At 34.8% G+C, this 19,835-nt stretch overlaps 1 protein-coding gene across 1 annotated transcript in view; it reads right to left on the bottom strand.

The window, feature by feature from the left end:
- Positions 1-300: 300 nt before the first annotated feature.
- Positions 301-19,835, bottom strand: part of LOC136027976 (eukaryotic translation initiation factor 6-like) — a 46,039-nt gene continuing 26,504 nt past the window's right edge. The window contains exons 2-5 of the mRNA XM_065705470.1: positions 15,328-15,589; positions 7,565-7,741; positions 4,386-4,567; positions 301-383 (exon numbers count right to left, since the gene is read on the bottom strand). Coding sequence (XP_065561542.1) covers positions 374-383; positions 4,386-4,567; positions 7,565-7,741; positions 15,328-15,589 — 631 coding nt within the window. The 3' untranslated portion in view covers positions 301-373. The remainder of the gene's footprint in view (positions 384-4,385; positions 4,568-7,564; positions 7,742-15,327; positions 15,590-19,835) is intronic.

Genomic DNA, 19,835 nt, shown 5'->3' with positions numbered 1-19,835 from the left:
GAAAAATTGGCTATAGAACATTAATTGAATCTTTTATCCTTAGGGGGGGGGGCAATTACAGATTCTGCTAAAGTAACAACCTTAATTAGAAACAGAGGCGGGCCAAGGTGGGTTTTGACTGCCCCTGCCTTGGGCGCGGCTTTACTTACTTCCGATTCCATCAGGCATTAAATTCAAAGCAGTCCCTCGACGCAATCCTGGATCGATTAGACCCAGGATCGATTTAGACCCCTGGATCGATTTAGACCCCAATCCACTGATTAGACCCAGCATGCAGCGTTTATTTTCAGCGACAAGACATGGCGAAAAGAATTATATATTTATAAATGATTACAAGATATATAAGAAGCACCACAGTTCATCTTCAATCATTTTATGATATGCTGAAAAAGAGAAAGAAATTACTTTGAAAGAGGAAGTAATTACTTAAAAAGGGAAATAAATTACTTAGAAAGAGAAAAAATTACTTAGAAAGCGACAAAATTACTTAAAAAGAGAAAGTAATTACTGAGAAAGAGAAAGATTACTTGGAAAAAGAAAAGATTACCTAAAAAGAGAAAGTAATTACTTTGAAAGAGGAAGTAATTACTTAAAAAGGGAAATAAATTACTTAGAAAGAGAAAAAATTACTTAGAAAGCGACAAAATTACTTAAAAAGAGAAAGTAATTACTGAGAAAGAGAAAGATTACTTGGAAAAAGAAAAGATTACCTAAAAAGAGAAAGTAAAAGAGGAAGTAATTACTTAAAAAGGGAAATAAATTACTTAGAAAGAGAAAAAATTACTTAGAAAGCGACAAAATTACTTAAAAAGAGAAAGTAATTACTGAGAAAGAGAAAGATTACTTGGAAAAAGAAAAGATTACCTAAAAAGAGAAAGTAATTACTTTGAAAGAGGAAGTAATTACTTAAAAAGGGAAATAAATTACTTAGAAAGAGAAAAAATTACTTAGAAAGCGACAAAATTACTTAAAAAGAGAAAGTAATTACTGAGAAAGAGAAAGATTACTTGGAAAAAGAAAAGATTACCTAAAAAGAGAAAGTAAAAGAGGAAGTAATTACTTAAAAAGGGAAATAAATTACTTAGAAAGAGAAAAAATTACTTAGAAAGCGACAAAATTACTTAAAAAGAGAAAGTAATTACTGAGAAAGAGAAAGATTACTTGGAAAAAGAAAAGATTACCTAAAAAGAGAAAGTAAAAGAGGAAGTAATTACTTAAAAAGGGAAATAAATTACTTAGAAAGAGAAAAAATTACTTAGAAAGCGACAAAATTACTAAGCAATTAAAATTACTAATAATAAAAAAAAAAAAATATAAACGTAAGTATATTTTTGTTCTCTTTTTCTCGAAGGTGACCATACTGGAAGGAAAGGAGATATAAAAGACTTTGCGCCATTAGAGGTGAATTCTCAGGCACTTAGAGTGTGTCCAAAAGCTCTGCGTTCTTGTACTGATTTGTCACGACGGCTTACATTTATTAATGATAATACTAATATAATTAATAAATTATAATATTAATTATATTAATTAATTAACATAATTAATATTATTAATAAATAAATTATTAATTAATTAATAATGAATTGATAATATTTGATAATTAATAATCAATTAATTGATAATATTAATTAACAAATATATTAATGATACCTTTGCAAGAATTGGGACACTTCTATTCGGTTGATTACATTTGATACAGTATATCATTTTGTGCATAAACTTTTTTTTTTAATTTCATAGTACATTTATTAGAAGCTCCCCTTGACAGAAGATCTTCAATATTTCTTTTTCGTCACATAGGGGACAAAAGTTTTTAAGAAATTTAGTACAAAAAACTATAAACGTAAGTAAATTTTTGTTCTCTTTTTCTCGAGGGTAACCATACTGGAACGAAGGGAGATATAAAAGACTTTGCGCCGTTAGAGGTGAATTCTCAGGCACTTAAAGCGTGCCCAAAAGCTCTGCGTTCTTGTCCTGATTTGAGGTGATTCGACTTCATCGACTTGATTCGACTTTAACCTGGGAATATTTGACTAGATTTGAGCTGCTTTTGCTTATGATTTCACGACGGCTTACATTTATTATAATTTATTATTATATTTTATTTATTATTATTATACTTTACCTATTATTATTATATTATTATATTGTTTTATTTATTATTATATTTATTATTAATGATACCTTTGCAAGAATTGGGACACTTCTACTCGGTTGATTACCTTTAATACAGTATATTATTTTGTGCATAAACATTTTTTTAATTTCATAGGAATTTTTGGTGTATAAGGAAGGTGGGTCAAATTTGGACGTTTATTAGAAGCTCCCATGATAGAGGATCTTTGATTTTTAGAGAATGTATTTTTGGCCTACGCTATTGTATGATTGAGAAACAGAAAGGGGAAACCGTTTTCAAAAATTATATCTCTGATAAATTATCAGCTGTGGACATAAGACTACGAGCAAATGTTTAGGACACAGTCCACGAGAGAAGTTATAACCCTTTAACTTGTAAAGGGGAATTAGATTTAAAATGAAGGTATCTCTTCCTTTATGTAAATTTTCTGTAAATAGTAAAATCTAGTTAATCACCGCCGCGAATGATTAAAAATGGCAATTTTACTGTTTTACCGCTCTAAGAACGGTAACTTACCGTTTTTTTAAACGGTATTTTAAACGGTTAAAATATAACGTTTAAAAAACGGTATCTTACTTGAAATTTCAGTTTCTAGAGAAAGCTCAAAATTTCTATCAGATTTCTTAATGTGATCTAAAAAGCCCCTAAGTTTATCTCCCCATAGCTCCAAGGAATATTAAATCATACATGTAAAGTCCCCAGTAGATGTGTTTAAAAAAAAAACATGAATCTAAAGTCCAATTGTCCACATAGAAATTCGCCAGTAAATCCGATACATGTGCACCAATTGGCAGGCCCTTTGTTTGCTGATAGGATTATGGAACTGGAAGGACATCAAATACTTGTTACAAAGCTTAACCAAGGTCATTAAGACGTGGCAATATATCCCTGTTGCCAAATCTTCGATTAGATGACAAGTTTAACCAAGGTCATTAAGACATGGCAATGTATCCCTGTTGCCAAATCTTCGATTAGATGACAAGTTTAACCAAGGTCATTAGGACATGGCAATGTATCCCTGTTGCCAAATCTTCGATTAGATGACAAGTTTAACCAAGGTCATTAGGACATGGCAATGTATCCCTGATGCCAAATCTTCGATTAAATGACAAGTTTAACCAAGGTCATTAAGACATGGCAATGTATCCCTGTTGCCAAATCTTTGATTAAATGATAAGCTTGTTGAGTTGTTTGTTAAGTAATTGCTCAGATTTTGAGAAATCAATATTTGTATACATAGAAACAATGTCAAAGCTACTTTCTACAGTGTTTTCTAATATGTTTGTATTTGTAATTTTTTCTAATCTATCTATGGAGTTACTAATATTTGATTTTTAGGAATGGAGCAAATGCTTGAAAGCTGTGCATAGACATTTTTCGATATTTGAAACGGGTGATTTTGTACATGCTACGGGAGCCCTTATGCCACCCCAGGGGAAAAAATCTATTTTATAATATTGGAGTGATTCAACCATTTTGTTTTTGAGTTTTTAATTCATTTGTAATTTTATCAGCAAATTGACTAGTATGATCATATGTTACTATTGCATAATTTCCTTTGTTATTTAAGTACGACTGAACTCGGTTATCCTAGTCTGGCATGTCCATGACAACTAGTGAAACTAGGTTTCACTAGGCTTGTGAAACCATGACAACCAGGTTTTTATCTGCTTCAGGTATAACAGAAAGATCTTTACGGAGATTAGGTAATACTTTCAGGTCGTACTGTCGAATCATACATTCGAAGGGAATGTAACTGAACTTTTAGTTTGACAGACTAACTGTCTGTCAGTCAGTTAGGTAGGGAATAACAAACTTGGAAGGGAATGATTTTAAACTTTTAGTCCGACAGACTGGATGTCTGTCAGTCAGCTAGGGAGTCTGTCAATCCCTCAGTCAGATAGAGAAAGATAGACTGTCGAAGGGAATGATTTTACACTTTTAGTTCGACAGACTGACTGCCTGCCGGTAAGCTAGAGAATGTGTCAGTCACTCAGTCAGGTAGAGAATGATAGACTGTCGAAGGGAATGACTTAAGACTTTTAGCTTTATAGACTGACTGTATGTCAGTCAGCTAGTGAATCCGTCAGACAGTGATAGTCACTTGGGAATGATTTTAAACTCTTAATTAGAGAGCTCGAGGCGCTTCCAGATTCTCGACAGTCTCTAAAGACTACGTTGAAGAGTCTGCTGAATTTGAATACCAGTTTATATAATAGCACAAAAGAGAGGAAAAAAAACAACTTACCTTTCAATGAGTGATTGCCTCATTTCCGTAGTAATGGCTTGTGGTTGGGCCTCATTTAATCGAAAGATGGATTCAATAACGGATATCTCTGTTGATGTAGTATCAAAGCCACAAAATGCAGTCCAGTCGTTAACAACCAGTCCCGCTCCAATAACATCTGAACCTCTATTGACTGTACCAGCCTTAATATAAAAAAGAACACATACAGGAAGTTCCTTGGAACAGGTAAATTGTTTGTGATCCCAAGACTTTAAAAGCAACTTTAAAAGCAAGACAATAAAACTTGTGGCTTTTACTAACAACCATTTTTAAAAGCAAATAAAATCAGCAATTTTAAAACATATTATTGACAACATAAAGAAAAAGATGACATACTAGTCCATGGAGTACCCGAATGAGAAATAGAGCTGTTCTATGGAAAACCCGTTAAGGGGTGTGAGGACCTTCATGGTGGTCCATGATACAAGATTGTGGCTTAAAAAGTTGCAATAAGCTTTTCTTAAAAAACTAGAGTTCATAATTGGCTCTCAGTTACGACTTTGCAAGGCTTCCAAAGCACTATTCGAGTGTTGAAATTAATGGTTACAAAATAACGAAAAAAAGTCAAATCGGAATCACCAGCATAATGATCTGAATTTAGCTTAAAATTATTATCCATGAGCTAGCGACCTGAATTTACTTTCCAAATCTAGTAACTTCTTGTCTTATTGCAAATAACAGACTGAGAGCTTTACCCTAGTCACGAATATCAGATGGAAAGCTAAACTGGCTCCACCTGCCAGTGGCAAAATTATAATCTGAATATCTGAATGCCTTAATCTGAATGTTAATCACTCACTTTTGACAATGATTCTCTGCACCATCATCCTTCTTCAGGTTTTCCAATCATATGATAAATTATCCATTTGCTCTGATTTCTTTTTAAATTGAATATATTTGTGTTCAAAATTAATCCCTATTCAAGCCCCCTTCAAATGCTAGAAAACTTCCTATCTCATAACAATAGAATGAAAACCAGAAGGCCTTTTGCAATAACTTTGAATCATAAATCTTACTTTACATAATCAGTAAGTATTTTTTAATATTTACTGCCAATCACATGAGTTAATACAACGAGTAATTAAAGCCAGTATTTTTTTGGCATACTTTAACAATCAGTTAGTTGTTTACCGATCATCACAAGCGTGTATGAGTTTTTTTCATTTTTGGACCTGAAGGAAACAGAGTATTTCACATTGTAGATGTGAAAGATGTAGATGTAGTGTCGTAAAGAAAAGATGTAGATGTAGTGTCGTAAAGAAAAGATGCAGATGTGAAAGATGTAGATGCATAAAGTCGGTATATTCCATTAAAAGGTGAAAAATTTTACAAATAGTTTGGTAACAACCCAGTTTCAGATTTTTTTTTTCGGAGGGGGGGATACACTGACTTAAAATTTTTTGTTTAAACAAGGGGTAATTATTTTTTCTGTAGCCCTTACAACAGAGTTTACACTGAAGTCTTTTCTAAGTATGTTGTTCCGATAGGCTCTATGGCTAGTGACTATAAAAGGGATTATTTAAAAATTATTAGTTCAATTAAAAAAAAAAAAATAAGCTATTGAAGACAAATGATGTGCTGAACAAGCTTAATACAAAATAAAATTTGATTTACTGACATGAAACTACACCTGGGTTTCTTCTATGACATTCTAAATGGCAGAAAAATTTATTGAAAAGATTTTGCTTAAGTTCTGCGTCTTGTTATTCATTTATGGCCCACTTCATATATTTAGTGGCTCACTATTGCTCACTTAGTTATTCATTTATGGCCCACTTCATATATTTAGTGGCTCACTATTGCTCACTTAATTATTCATTTATGGCCCACTTCATATATTTAGTGGCTCACAGTTGCTTACTTACTTATTCATTTATGGTCCACTTCCTATATTTAGTGGCTTACTACTGCTCACTTAATTATTCGTTTATGACCCACTGCATATGTTTAGTGGCTCACTATTGCTCACTTAGTTACTCATTTATGGCCTACTTCATATATTTAGTGACTCACTATTGCTCAGCAGCTCTAGCCCAGGGCCTTTGTATTTTTCAGCTTGTATGTACTGTGTCATTTACATTGTCATTTCAAAAGATTTGTATTGAACTGTGTCTATTTAGATGACCAAATGTTCAATAAAACCTTCACAAAACCAAAAATCGTCGCAGGAATAGGGACAATAAGCCCCCGAAGCCCTTAATATGAGATAGGGTGTTCAATACATCGATGTTTCAACTGCCAGGCTTTTTTACAAGTACAAGTAGCAAACCTATTGCCCATGCTTGCGGCAACTCACATCAAACCCCAGGCCCCATACCGTCAATTAGAAATCCACCATGATACGAAAAAAGATATAGATCATCCAGAGCCGTTGATGGCGCATAGGACCTCGACAATTGTCGACTTTGAACAGGTCGGAAATCTGTCTCAGTCTTGTGACAGCTGGGATAAAGCCCCGGGCACATTGCCAAACAATTAGGCATGTAGGAATAGCATTCATCATACACAAGGAGCTACGGATATCGTTTTTTTTTACTGAGAAGTAAACACGGTCTCGGTGTAAAGGTTTATAAGCAATATCTGTTAGTATAGCATGAACTGTTGAGATGAAATGTAAAAATTTAATTTATGTCCTAAATGGTTAACCATTTCCTATTTTTGGACAAAAAGAAAAAAAAAATCTTGAATGAAAGGAATTACAACAAACAAAAATATTTTTCATTCATAACTTAAGCACTAGCCTATACAACTAAAAGAAATCAACCAATCTTCTAAGCCTAAAAGCTTTATTAAAACAAAATCAGAATTTTATGGTAACCAAGACTTCAAGACCAGGAAAAGTCAAGATTTCTCCAGAAGATTGTTAACAAATAATTGACGAAAAGCAAAAAAGTGGACAATGCACTTATAGCTTAATCTTGCTTTCAAAGGTCAAAAGAGTTTTTTACTGCAGCAAAATATAACATAGGAGAGGAATATAATATAGAGAGTAATATAATATGGAGAGAAATAAATCTTCTCTCAGGGAACAAAACCTATAATTATATTATGCAAAATATAATTATTGATCTTTCCTTTTAGGAGAGGGGGGGGGGCAATTATACTGCTAATTCACAATTTAAATGAGCATAAAGGCTTACAACAAGAGGTACTTGAAGAAGTGATGATAGCTCATCTTGTACAGCAACAGATGTCTTTGGATGAACCATGCCTCCCTGGTTACTAAAAACACAATATGAACCAACAAGTGCTGTATCTGCCAGGGTGTGACGAAATACTTCTACATTCAATGTGTCTGATATAATCTCTTCTGTTTCCTATACAAGAAAATACTTTAATATTAATATACTTATAGAACAGTATAGTATAGAAAATAATATATAGAAAAATATATAGAAAAGTATAGAAAATACTTTAATGTGTTCATAAGGCTTTTAATCATGCACTTCATTCTCATGCCATTCTTCCAATCCTTCGTAATGGAGTTGCCCCTTTCACTAGTTTTTGCTCGTGGCATTTTCATTGGAATTTTCGGGTTAGGGTGCGTTGTGGTTCACTTCTCACCGATATTATTGCCGTAAAGAGAAGGTTTAAACAAGAAACGGCTATTAGTCCAGCCTCATTAATAATAACATTTGTGCTTGACTTACTGCTCTTGGCAGTTTGATAAAACTGTCAAGAGCATCTCAGAAAAATATTCTTAATATTTTGCCTGTTTCTTTAGTGACTCTTTATAGGCTACGACAAAAAAATGAGCCACATGATTCCTTTCCATGTGAAAGTTTTTTTCAGTTTTCTCTATAATAATTTCTTAAAATTGAAAGTCAGCTTACTTTCTCGATAGGGGGATGGCTTGAATTACTGAAAAGGCACAGCCTCATACCTTTCATTTTCTTCTGGAACCCCTTGGGCCAAAGTCTTGGGGAATTCCAATCCTCTTGCCGCAAGTATGATAACTAAAGCAATATTTCTGCTTAAAACATATATATACATAACACGTATAACATATATGCACATTCTAAAGCTGACGAAGTCACACAAAAAAAGAAACCAATACATTTCCAGAAAAAGCATACCTTTAAGCTTTTTAAATTGAAATTTTTAAAGCTTCTTGATAATTTAAAAAAAATAAATAAATAAAAAAAAGCCCATTGACATTATGTGTATAGAAGAAGCTGATTTGGGGACCCCCGGTAGCAGCTTATTTATCACCACTACTAAACATTCCATCCCTTAAATTCACAGGTTCATCAAACGAGAAACTAAATCTCCCCAATCTATCCCCAAATACTGCATAGTGGGCGAGTTTGTAGTGTATTTACAAAATTAAACCAATAATATGTTGCTCAAAACATATATGCACATTCCAAACCTGGTAAAGTCATTCACAAAACAAAAGAAACTAATACATTTCAAGAAAACATGCCTTTAAGCCTTTTAAATTGAAAATTTTAAAGCTTTTTGACAAATAAAAAATAAATAAATAAGCCCATTGACACTATGTATATAGAAGAAGCTGATTTGGGGATCCCTGGTAGCAGCTTATTATTACAACTATTAAACGTTCCATCCCTTAAATCCACAGACTCATTAAACGTGAAACTAAATGTCACAATCTATCCCCAAAATACTGCATAATGAGCGAGTTTGCAGTATATTTACAAAATTAAAATCGCCCGAATTTGATACTAATGGTGATGGCTGGCATGCACCTGAATCTAAACTCTACTGTACTTCTTTTAATCAATTTAAATTAATTAATCAACAATCCATTAATGGATCTCCTGGTCTTCTAGCCTAGTCTTTATAGCTGTAAGAAAAACATCCTCGCTTTGTGTAGGGCTTTGACCAATGTTCTATGGAGTAACTTGCAAAAAAAAAGTGCAAAAAAATGGGAGAAGTATCCAGGCTGCTTCTGGTAGGGCACGCACTCTTGGGATGTGACACGACCTCACGAGTTTTCGGACTTGGAAAGCAAGCTGTGCTACCTCTTTTGAAGAAGAGCGAAGTGTTCAGAAAAAAATGCAAAGTGTTTCTGGATGAATCATCGTCCAAAGATGAAATTGTGAAAGCGGGTGAATATCTTCTCCTCAGCTTGTATAAAGCACGACCAAACGAAGATCTCACTAAGCTGCGACATCGAATTTTCTTGGAAAAAGTTTCTTCGTCTAATACTACGGCGTTTGTTAAGCCTGAAAGGCTTCCGCCAACCGAAGCTGCAGCTTCATTCCACTCCCAGCGAGTGCGCCTCCAGGTATCCCGTTGGAAAGGGGAACCAGCTGACCTCGACCCGGCTGACTGGGGTTGGGTCCTCAGAGACCATAAATACTCACCTGTGATGACCCATTTCTTGCCCGCACCTCAGACTCTTTTGAGTGTCGTGAGATGCAACTGTAAGACAGGCTGCGAGAACTCGCGATGCAGCTGCAAGAAAATGGATTAGCGTGTACGTTCGCGTGCGGAGAATATCAGGGTATCAACTGTTTGAACAGGGACAACGAGATTGTCGAAGACGAGGAGCTCGACTAGTGATATCAATGCTGTGTTTTTCAAGTCAACTATACTGCCTTCGAAAGTGCAAATTTTACATATAATAGCCATTTTATATATAACTGCCAAGCGGTTGTTTTCTTTATGTTTAGTAATTCAAATGGTTGTAAGAAATGTCTGTGATTCAAGAAAGTACAAGTTTGATACTTAAGCGAGTTATTTTGTCCATAGGCCTACTTTTTAGCCATTAGCAGCTGGCTCAGGAGTCAGGCCTCCCTTCCCCTTTTCCGTTGTTTCCTCCAGTTTTGTTCGGTTTTCATGGTTCTCGTTTTCTTTCCTTCATTTTAGGGGTCAGTTTCGTGATCAGCAGATAGAAAAACCCCAGAAAACACATTTCCACATGCTTTCTACCCAACCCTGTATATTTCCCTTTTCCCCTCCCCCCCCCCCATTTCCCCATTTTATGTTAATCGATTTTTTTATATCATTTTATTTCTCAATTTCGTAATCACCAGATAGGAATACCCCAGAAAATATCTTTCAAACCGCTTTCTACCCCTACCCTGTATTCTTCTCTTTTCTCCCCTCTTTCCCCTGTTCCCCCGTTTTCCGTAGTACTCTTTTTCTATACTGAATTTTAGATGTCAATTTCGTAATCAGCGTATGTGAAAACCCCAGAAAACTCACTTTAAACTATTTTCTGGGCATGTTCGGCATTTTTCCCATTTTCCCCCGCATTTCCCCCTTTTCCCCTGTTTTTCGGGTACTCGCCCCACTCGGATTTATGGGGACTTTTAGTATGTTGTACAGAATTTTTTTCTGATCATTTTGGTACCATTTTCGTTTATATTGCAATTTTGTCCGGGTCAAACCCTAAAAGTCCTGGACTAAAGCTGAGGAAAACGAGTTAAAAAGATCAAGTTATGTTAAGTTTGATCCGCTTTGGGCCCTTTGTTTTAATTGTATTCATAGATTTTCGTAACAAAAATTATTTTCTACTGTCTAGTCATTTTTTTTACATTTAAATTTTTAGTTTTCTCTAAAACTCAAAAATTCTTCTTTTTTTCCTCTAAGATGAACAATTTGTCTTGTACAAGATTATAATCTAAGTTACCACAGGCGAGTATCCTAACAGCTGCTCCATTAAGTCTTGTATAATAATATTTATTTTATGCATTTCGCTCTACCTATTTATGCTTCAATACCAACTTGATCAAACAGTTCGTGGTAGCAAACTGTAAGTAAGGACCAACTTGGACCAATAGTAGCCAAAACTCTCTAAAACGGAATTTTGATAATAACAGATCCATCAAAAGAATTGGCTTTTTATGCTTATTCGGAATATATAAGATTCATTAAGTTTAATACGACCCATCAAAAGCAACAGATCTGAGAAAAATTTGTCTGATTTTCGAAAAAGAAGGGCAACACCCCAAAAAGTCAAGTAATCTTAATGAAAATTGCACCATCATATTGAGCATAGGTATTTATTGTAGAGGTTTCAAGCTCCCATCTGTAAAAATACGGAATTTCGTATTTTTGTCAGAAGAAAAATCATGGATACATGTTTATTTGTTTGTGTTTTTCTTCCACTGGGGGTGATTTTCTCAAACAAATGACCCTAGAAGATTGGGACAATGCCCACTCGAACGGAAATTAAAAGCTGCAGTGCCCTTTTTGAGTGACTTAAAAGATTACAGGGCAAGTAGCCTCCCCCTCAACACCCTTTCCCCCTAAGTAATCCGATCAAAATTTGCGATAGCCAGTTTGAATAGCACAGTTGAAAGGTCACATAACCATGCCTCTGAAATGGCATGAATCCCCCTCCATCCAGCCTCTGGAAAAAGACCTGTAAGCTATGAAATTTGTCTGTTGTTTACACATAGCGCCTGTTACTGAGAAGCATACGGATATTTTATACAATAATTTTTTTTTGACATGACATGAGTTTTTTCTTGGGGGGGGGGGGGAATTTCCATAGAAAGGGAGATTTCCGGAATGATTTGAAAAAAGACAAGAAATTGAACAAAATACTAGGTCTTTTTTATAATAAAGGAGAATTTACCAGGCAGAATTGTAATCAGGAAATTTTCCAAAGTTGATTTTCAGCAAGGATGGAATTGTCTGTTGGGACATTTCCAGCATAGAGTTTTACACGAGAGGAACGTTCCTCGAAGGGATTTCTCGAAGGGGGATTTTCATGGAGGGAGATTTAGTTTCCCAGCATTATCTGAAAAACGATCCTTACTCTTGCTCTTTATGCTAAAGTTTGACTGGTTGCCCAATTCTTTAAGAGCAACTTCTGATACACACAAGGACCATTCAATTAGAATAAGAAGCTTTTTAAAGTGCTAAAAAAAACTTTAGCATAAAGAGCGAGAGACTGACGAAGCCCCCCCACAAACAGAACAATTTATGTTTGTTTCAGTTTTAATGTTGCCCCTTACATTCATTATGAATGTAAGCATCTATCACCTAAATACGTCTAGTCTTACTTTTTTAAACTCCTCCAACTTACACTCGAAACTTCAACCATCAGACTTAATTTTAGTCAGCACATGATTGTTGAAGCAAACTGTAAGTAAGAACCAATTTGGACCAATAATAGCCAAAACTCTCTAAAACGGAATTTTGATAACAACGGATACATCAAAAGAATTGGCTTTTTATGCTTATTCCGAATATATAAGATTCATTAAGTTTAGTGCAACCCATCGAAATCTACGAACCTGAGAAAAATTTGCCTGATTTTCGAAAAAGTAGGGAAACACCCCAAAAAGTTAAGTAATTTTAACGGAAATTGCACCATCATATTGACCATAGGTATCTATTGTAGAGGTTTCAAGCTCCCACCTGCAAAAATACGGAGTTTTGTATTTTTGTCAGAAGAAAAATCATGGATATCTGTTTATTTGCTTGTGTTTTTCTTCCCCTGGGGGTGATTTTCTCAAATAAATGATCCTAGAAAATTTGGACAGTGCTCACTCGAACGGAAATTAAAAGCTGCAGCGCCCTTTTTGAGTGAATGAAAAGATTACAGGGCAAGTAGCCTCCCTCCAACGCCCTTTCCCCCCTAAGTAATCCGATCAAAATTTGTGATAGCCAGTTTGTACAGCACAATTGAAAGGTCATATAATTATGCCCCTGGGGATGGAATGACCGCCCTCCATCCAGCCTCTGGAAAAAGACCTGTAAGCTATGAAATTTGCCTGTTGTTTACACATAGTATTTGTTACTGAGAAGCATACGGACATTTTATACAATAAATAATTTTTTTGATACAACATGAGTTTCTTTTTTTGGGGGGAGGGATTTTCCATGGAAAGCGAGGCCTGTAGGAGTCAACGTCCCAGGGGAAATTCGAAATGAGGGAATTTACCAAAATTCCTATATGAAATTCTTTTTATTTGTCTTGCTTTTTCCCAGGCGACTACATTTTATATGTGAAGATGTTCCATGGGAAATTCTCAGTAGTGTTGGTATTGTCTGGAGGATTCCTTTACGGGGAAAGGGCACTAGCTGCAGGAGAAATTTACCATGGGGGGAATTTTCTGCAGGAGAAACTTTCTAGTGGGGGTAGGGGAAATTCTCCATGGAAAGGGGGATTTCCGAAATGATTTGAAAAAAGGCAAGAAAGAGAATAAAATAGTAGGTCTTTTTTTCATAATAAAGGGGGAAATTTCCAGGCAGAATTGTCATCAGGAAATTTTCCAAAGTTGAATTTCAGCAAGGATGGAATTGTCTGCTGGGACATTTCCAGCAGAGGATTTTACCTGGGAGGAACTTTCCACGAAGAGGTTTTTCGAAGGGGGGATTTTCATGGAGGGAGATTGGTTTCCCAGCATTATCTGAAAAACAATCACAAAGCAAATAAAAAACAAGTTTCTTCAGCTGAAAATAAGGAGCAACAATGAAACTTAAAAGAACATAAATTACTCCGTTTATGAGGGGTACTGCCAAATCTTCAATACCTTGCTCTTTATGCTAAAGTTTGACTAGTTGTCCAATTCTTTAAGAGCAACTCCTGATACACAAGGGCCATTCAATTAGAATAAGAAGTTTTTTAAAGTGCTAAAAAAAACTTTAGCATGAAGAGCGAGAGACTGACGAAGCCCCCCCCCCTCACAAACAGAACAATTTTTGTTTGTTTTAATTTTAATGTTGCCCCTTACATTCATTGTAAATGTGAGCATCTATCCCCTAAACACGTCTAGTCTTACTTTTATAAACTCCTCCAACTTACACTCAAAACTTCAACCATCAGGCCTAATTTTAGTCACCATATGATTTTTGAAATAAGTTAGGGTGGCTATGAGGGGGAGATACAAGAGAGGGGGAATTTTGATGTTGCATTATTGCACTGTCATTGGAGGCGCACATATTGAAAAATTTGGAGGTAATTGAACATCTCACTTTTTTAAACTCCTCCAACTTACATTCGAGACTTTCAACCATCAGGATTTCCTAATTTTAGTCACTGCATAATATTTTGAAATATGTTAAGGTGGCTGTGAGGGGGAGTATACAAGAGAAAGGGAATTTTGATGTTGCATTGTTGCACTATCATTGGAACTGCACATACTGATAAAATTTGGAGGTAATTGAACATTCAGATGTGGTTGAAAAATTACTCACAAACTTATGTAACAAAAGTACAAGAAAAGTCAGTGACTCAAGGAAATAAAAAAAAAAAAAAAAATGTGTTGACCTATTTCTGGACACTAGCAAATTCTGGGATCTCCCAGCAAAAAGTATGGAGAAGGGCTTAATAAATTTATGGACTCCCTACCAACAAAAATCTCCAACCCCCTCTCCAAATTTTTATTTTTCAGAACTAACACGGAGAATGTTTTCAATAGACAATATTTGAATGAAAAAAAAAAAAAAAACAAAAAAAAAACAAGTTTTAAAGTCAAAATTTACAAAAGCTGAAACAAAACAAGTTTAGTTATATCATAGTTAATAATACTAAAATTGACAGTTTTTTTGCAAATCAGATTATTATTTTTAATAGTTATTCAAGTGGAAATTTTATTAACAAATTTAGTGTAATATTGGGATTGGTCAATAGTTATCAAGATTTTCTAGTTAGCTTGCATCATCTATTATGCACAGAAAAAAAATGAAAAAAAGGCTGCAAAACATAATCCAACTTAATTAATCCAACATAATCATACATAATCCAACATACTAATCATACATAATCCAACATAATCACTTAATTTAAAATTAAACTTTAGGAAAATATTTACAACACTTTATGAAAAAAATAACAATGTCATTAAGCGGAGAAGTTGCTAATGGAAACAGAAAAAAGAAAAATAATTAAAGGAAAAAAAGAGAAAGAAAAGGATATGAAAGGAAAAAAATAAAAATAAAAAAGGAAAGAGCTGAAACTCAACAAAAGTCTTACTCTATCTAAGTCAGGATGAACTAATGCAACATAATCATTACATGCCACAACATTCCCAAGGGCTGATAATCTCTCTTCAACTCGGTGAATTTTCACTGCATCAGGGAGTGAATTTCTCAGTTGTTGCAATTCCTGATCAGTTGTTGTATTTGGAACCATCAAACCATGTTTGTTTCCAACAGTCAGTCTCCCAATAATCCTACAGCCAGCTATGGATGTATGAACAACTGGAATTACTTCAGTAAGTTCTGATTCAAATATACTATAAAGAAAACAATCAATTTTAAATATATAATTTGGAACACTACAGATAGAGGATCTTCAACCTAGATTGGGTGTGGAGATCTTTACCCTGTTGTTTTTTAATAAATGCAAGAAAATATACAATATTTGGCCCAAAACAATACTTAATTTTTAATTGTCTGACAAAACCTCACACAATGTCTAAAAAAGGTATTTCCTAGCTTAGTCTTCTCAACTGTTCCAAATTACTCATTGACCCTGGCCCTTACAAGAGAGACATTAAAAATTTCACCCTTTTAAAGCAAAAATTTTTTAACAATAAGAAAATTAGCATCTTCTCTAAGAAATTCCACTTCTTTTTCTTTTTAATTCCTTTTAATTGGCTCTTGGTTTAACTTGCTTCTTTTATTTTAACTGCTTTTTTTGGTGCACCTAAAGTTCTAAGTTTTTTTCTAAGATTTTTTGTTTATGAGCTTTGTTAGCTTGCTCTCTGTTATTGTTTCTCTGTCTCTTTTTTGACACTATTTTGTGTCACTTGGTTTAACTTGTTTTTAGTCCTTTAACGCCTTCTTACTTTAAAATCAAGATTTACTTTTTTTAAACATTGCAGTTTGTCTTTAACTCACTTTATCAAGGAGGCACACTCGTGCCTCTTTAAAGAGGCGAACCACGACAATGTTAAGCGATCTTCGGTTCCAGTGGTCGCAGAGGGATGGGGAGGGATGCATTTCGTAGCCCGAGCTCCAACTAAGAAACCTGCCAAATTTCATCCCCTCCAACTTTTCCTTCATGGGGAAAATCTGGCCAAAAGTTTCGACCCACCAACCCCAGCCCCCCTTTAACGTTGTCCGATTGGGCTGAAATTCACAAGTTAAGGTCCCCTTGGGCCCAGGAGCTTATCCGCGAAATTTCAGCTCGATCCGATAACTCCTTCCCGGTTTTCCAGAAACCACGCATAGCCACTTAATGTTCATATTCTTTTTTTTTCTGCCACGCCTACAGGTCACAGCCGACATCGGATCTGGGTGTACGAAGACTCATTCGACGCGGAATTCTCCGAGTAATTTTGCTTGAAAGTTTCGTCGGAAAATCTTAACCCCCCGATTTTCTAGCTTAGAAAAACTCCATTTCCCTATAAGAGCCCATGTTAAGTTTTTTGTTGTTAAAAGTTACGAATTTCAACATCAAGTACATCAAAATGATCAGCTCGACATGGTGAAACTGACTGAAAGCTTCAAAAATATCTGTCTTAATCCGTAAAATTTTTATTTGATAAAAATGACAGAAACCCTTTTTTTGGTTTTCTGCCACGCCTACAGGTCACAGCCGACATCGGATCTGGGTGTACGAAGACTCATTCAACGCGGAATTCTCCGAGTAATTTTCCTGGAAAGTTTCGTCGGAAAGTATTAACCCCCCGATTTTCTAGCTTAGAAAAACCCATTTCCCCATTGAAGGTAAAATTTTCTCTTGTAATAACATCACTTGTTTGAAAAATTCTTACAGTAACAGCGGCTTGGCGAAGCGGAAGCGTGCTGGGCCCATAACCCAGAAGTCGGTGGATCGAAACCGCTAGTTGCTAACTTTTTAAAATTTGTAAAATTAGGTAATTTTGTCAGTTTTAATTTATTGATACAGAAAGGGAGAAAATAAACATGGAAACATGTGATCAGAATTACATACTGGAATGTTCACAAGAATTTATACTGAAGCGGGGGTAAGGCTTGATGGAAGCAAGTTAAAAGAACCATTTAAATTGATTTCCTAATTGAAGCCGTTGGTGAAATTTTCTATTGCAATAACTTGTTTGATAACAAGCATAACAGCAGCTTGGCGCAGCGGAAGCGCGCTGGGCCCATAAACCGGAGGCGGGTGGGTAAAAACCACTAGCTGCTAAATTTTTAATTAAGCTGCTAAACTATTAAAATTATCAAAATTAGATGATTTTGTCAGTTTGAATTTATTGATACAGAAAGTGAGAAAATAAACATGGAAAATTATTATTAAATTACATCCACCATGGATTGTAGAAAAACGTACAGAAATAATATGAAAAAAACTTCGTTTTCTTGAAGAGTTAAAGAGGCTGCGTCCCAAAGTCGAACCTTAAAACGTACAGGAATTAGGAGAGGCAGTAGGGGGGCTGCCGTCCCCCAAACCCCCCGCTTTTAAAGACTCTTTAGTACAGGTTTTTTGTTGTGGGGGGCTGCCGCCCCCCTAACCCCCCGCTCTTGGCTTCGGAAAGGCCCTCTTTTAATTAACAAAAATTGAAATGAATGAATAATGGAATAACTTCGAAAAATATTAAACACAAGAGGACAGGAGAACCATTGCGCCGAAACTAGTAATTAGTAACAATGAAGTCCCCCCACAACAAAAAAATCAGTACAAAAGAGTCTTTAAAAGCGGGGTTTGGGGGGCGGCAGCCCCCCTACTGCCTCTCCTAATTCCTGTACGTTTTAAGGTTCGACTTTGGGATGCAGCCTCTTTAACTCTTTAAGAAAACGAAGTTTTTTTCATATATATATATATATATATATATATATATATATATATATATATATATATATATATATATATATATATAATTTATTCAGATAGAAGACTGTATCCAGGTGGATTACTAGGTTTGATTCTCTCCTTCCCCCAGGTTTTTGGTCAGCACTTAAACATATAACAAAAATACATATAAACCAATTTTTGATGAGTTTTAAATTGTTTTGTACCCTCCCCCCTAAAAAAAAATGATTAACCCCAAAACAAAATCCTAGATATGCTATTGATCAGTACTATGCATGTGTGCTCCCAAACTTGGCCCAAGTTACCACAGCTGTATTTCAGGTCTTGGTCTTCAGAGGGGGGCATTCAACAGAGGTTAAAATCTTTTTTTGGCCATTACTTAGCCAAAATCTGGTCATTAAATATATTTTTTTTTTCATTTTTAGGCCTAGTGCATATGCACAAGTCATAGATTTTCTTTTCCATTTCCTATCTTCATTTTTTGTTACATATTCTATGCTTCAATTTCTAGCACCTCACAAGAATACAAAACAAATAAAGATTCAAATAGGGATAAGTCCATTAATTAGACAGTGAAAAGAGATACAAAAGTCTAGATATTTTGAACACACAAACAGCATCATCAGCAGATATACTAAAGCATTAAAATTAAAGCAAACATATTTATACAGAATAGAATGATGAAATCTCTCTGACAAATATGTTCATTAACTGGAAGTAATTATTCTGCTCTGTTTAAATATGTTGGATTTAATTTTAATACTTTAGTATATCTGCTGATGATTGCTGTATATGTGGTCAAAATATCTAGAGTGCAATTTTCAGAGTCTAATTAATGGACTTATCTTGATTTGAACTCTTATTTGTTCATCACAGAAAGACAAGGTGGTCTTAGAAAAAATACTGAATTTAAGGTATTGCATAAAAAAAGGAACATGAGTTGCAATTTAAGCACCCTGCAAGAATGATCCATGCATTCCTCACTTCAAGCACATTACTGAACTCTTTGGAAAGTAGCCATCACACTTCTCTCTTCTAGCTAAGGATTGTAATTAATCGAGTAATTATCAGCAATTTAATAAACCCTTCTCTTCATCAAAATTCATGAAATTGTGGCTAGCAATTCAGTTCTGAAGCACTTTTTCCATGATAATATTCTGTCGTCCACACAGCATGGCTACAGGTCTAGAAAATCTATACAAACTATATACTGATTTCTTAGGCTTAATCTTAGGAAAATCTATACAAACTGATTTCTTAGGCTTATCATAGATCTAGTTGAAATAGAGGAACCCAGGCAATTTGCTATTCCTGGATTTTTTCCAAGGCCTTTGATATGGTAATACAGTCTTGAGTTAATCCACAGAAGCTGATGTTAGTTTTATCTTCAATTTGTGGTAATAGTAATGGTGAGTGGCTTGTTGACAAGTTATATTCTAATCACCCTTGATCAATGATACTCCTAGGAAAAGATCCACAGGCCAAATAAACTTGACTTGATTTGACCTGATTTATTGACAAAATAAAAAATAACACATACAATTACTCCTATACTGCCAATTATGCCAGAGGCCAAAAACAACCAATATGGGGATTTGAGAAATCAATCAACTGATAAAAATATCAACAAAGAATTTGACAAAAAATCATCAAACAAAAATATCCTTTTCCTAATATCAATCAGCAGAAAAACTAAACCAACAACAAACAAAAACTAAACAAAAAAAATGTAAGCATTTTTTTTT

This window comes from Artemia franciscana, chromosome 6 (assembly GCF_032884065.1).
Source record: "Artemia franciscana chromosome 6, ASM3288406v1, whole genome shotgun sequence".
Lineage (NCBI taxonomy): Eukaryota > Metazoa > Arthropoda > Branchiopoda > Anostraca > Artemiidae > Artemia > Artemia franciscana.
This window is presented reverse-complemented; position numbering and strand designations above follow the sequence as displayed.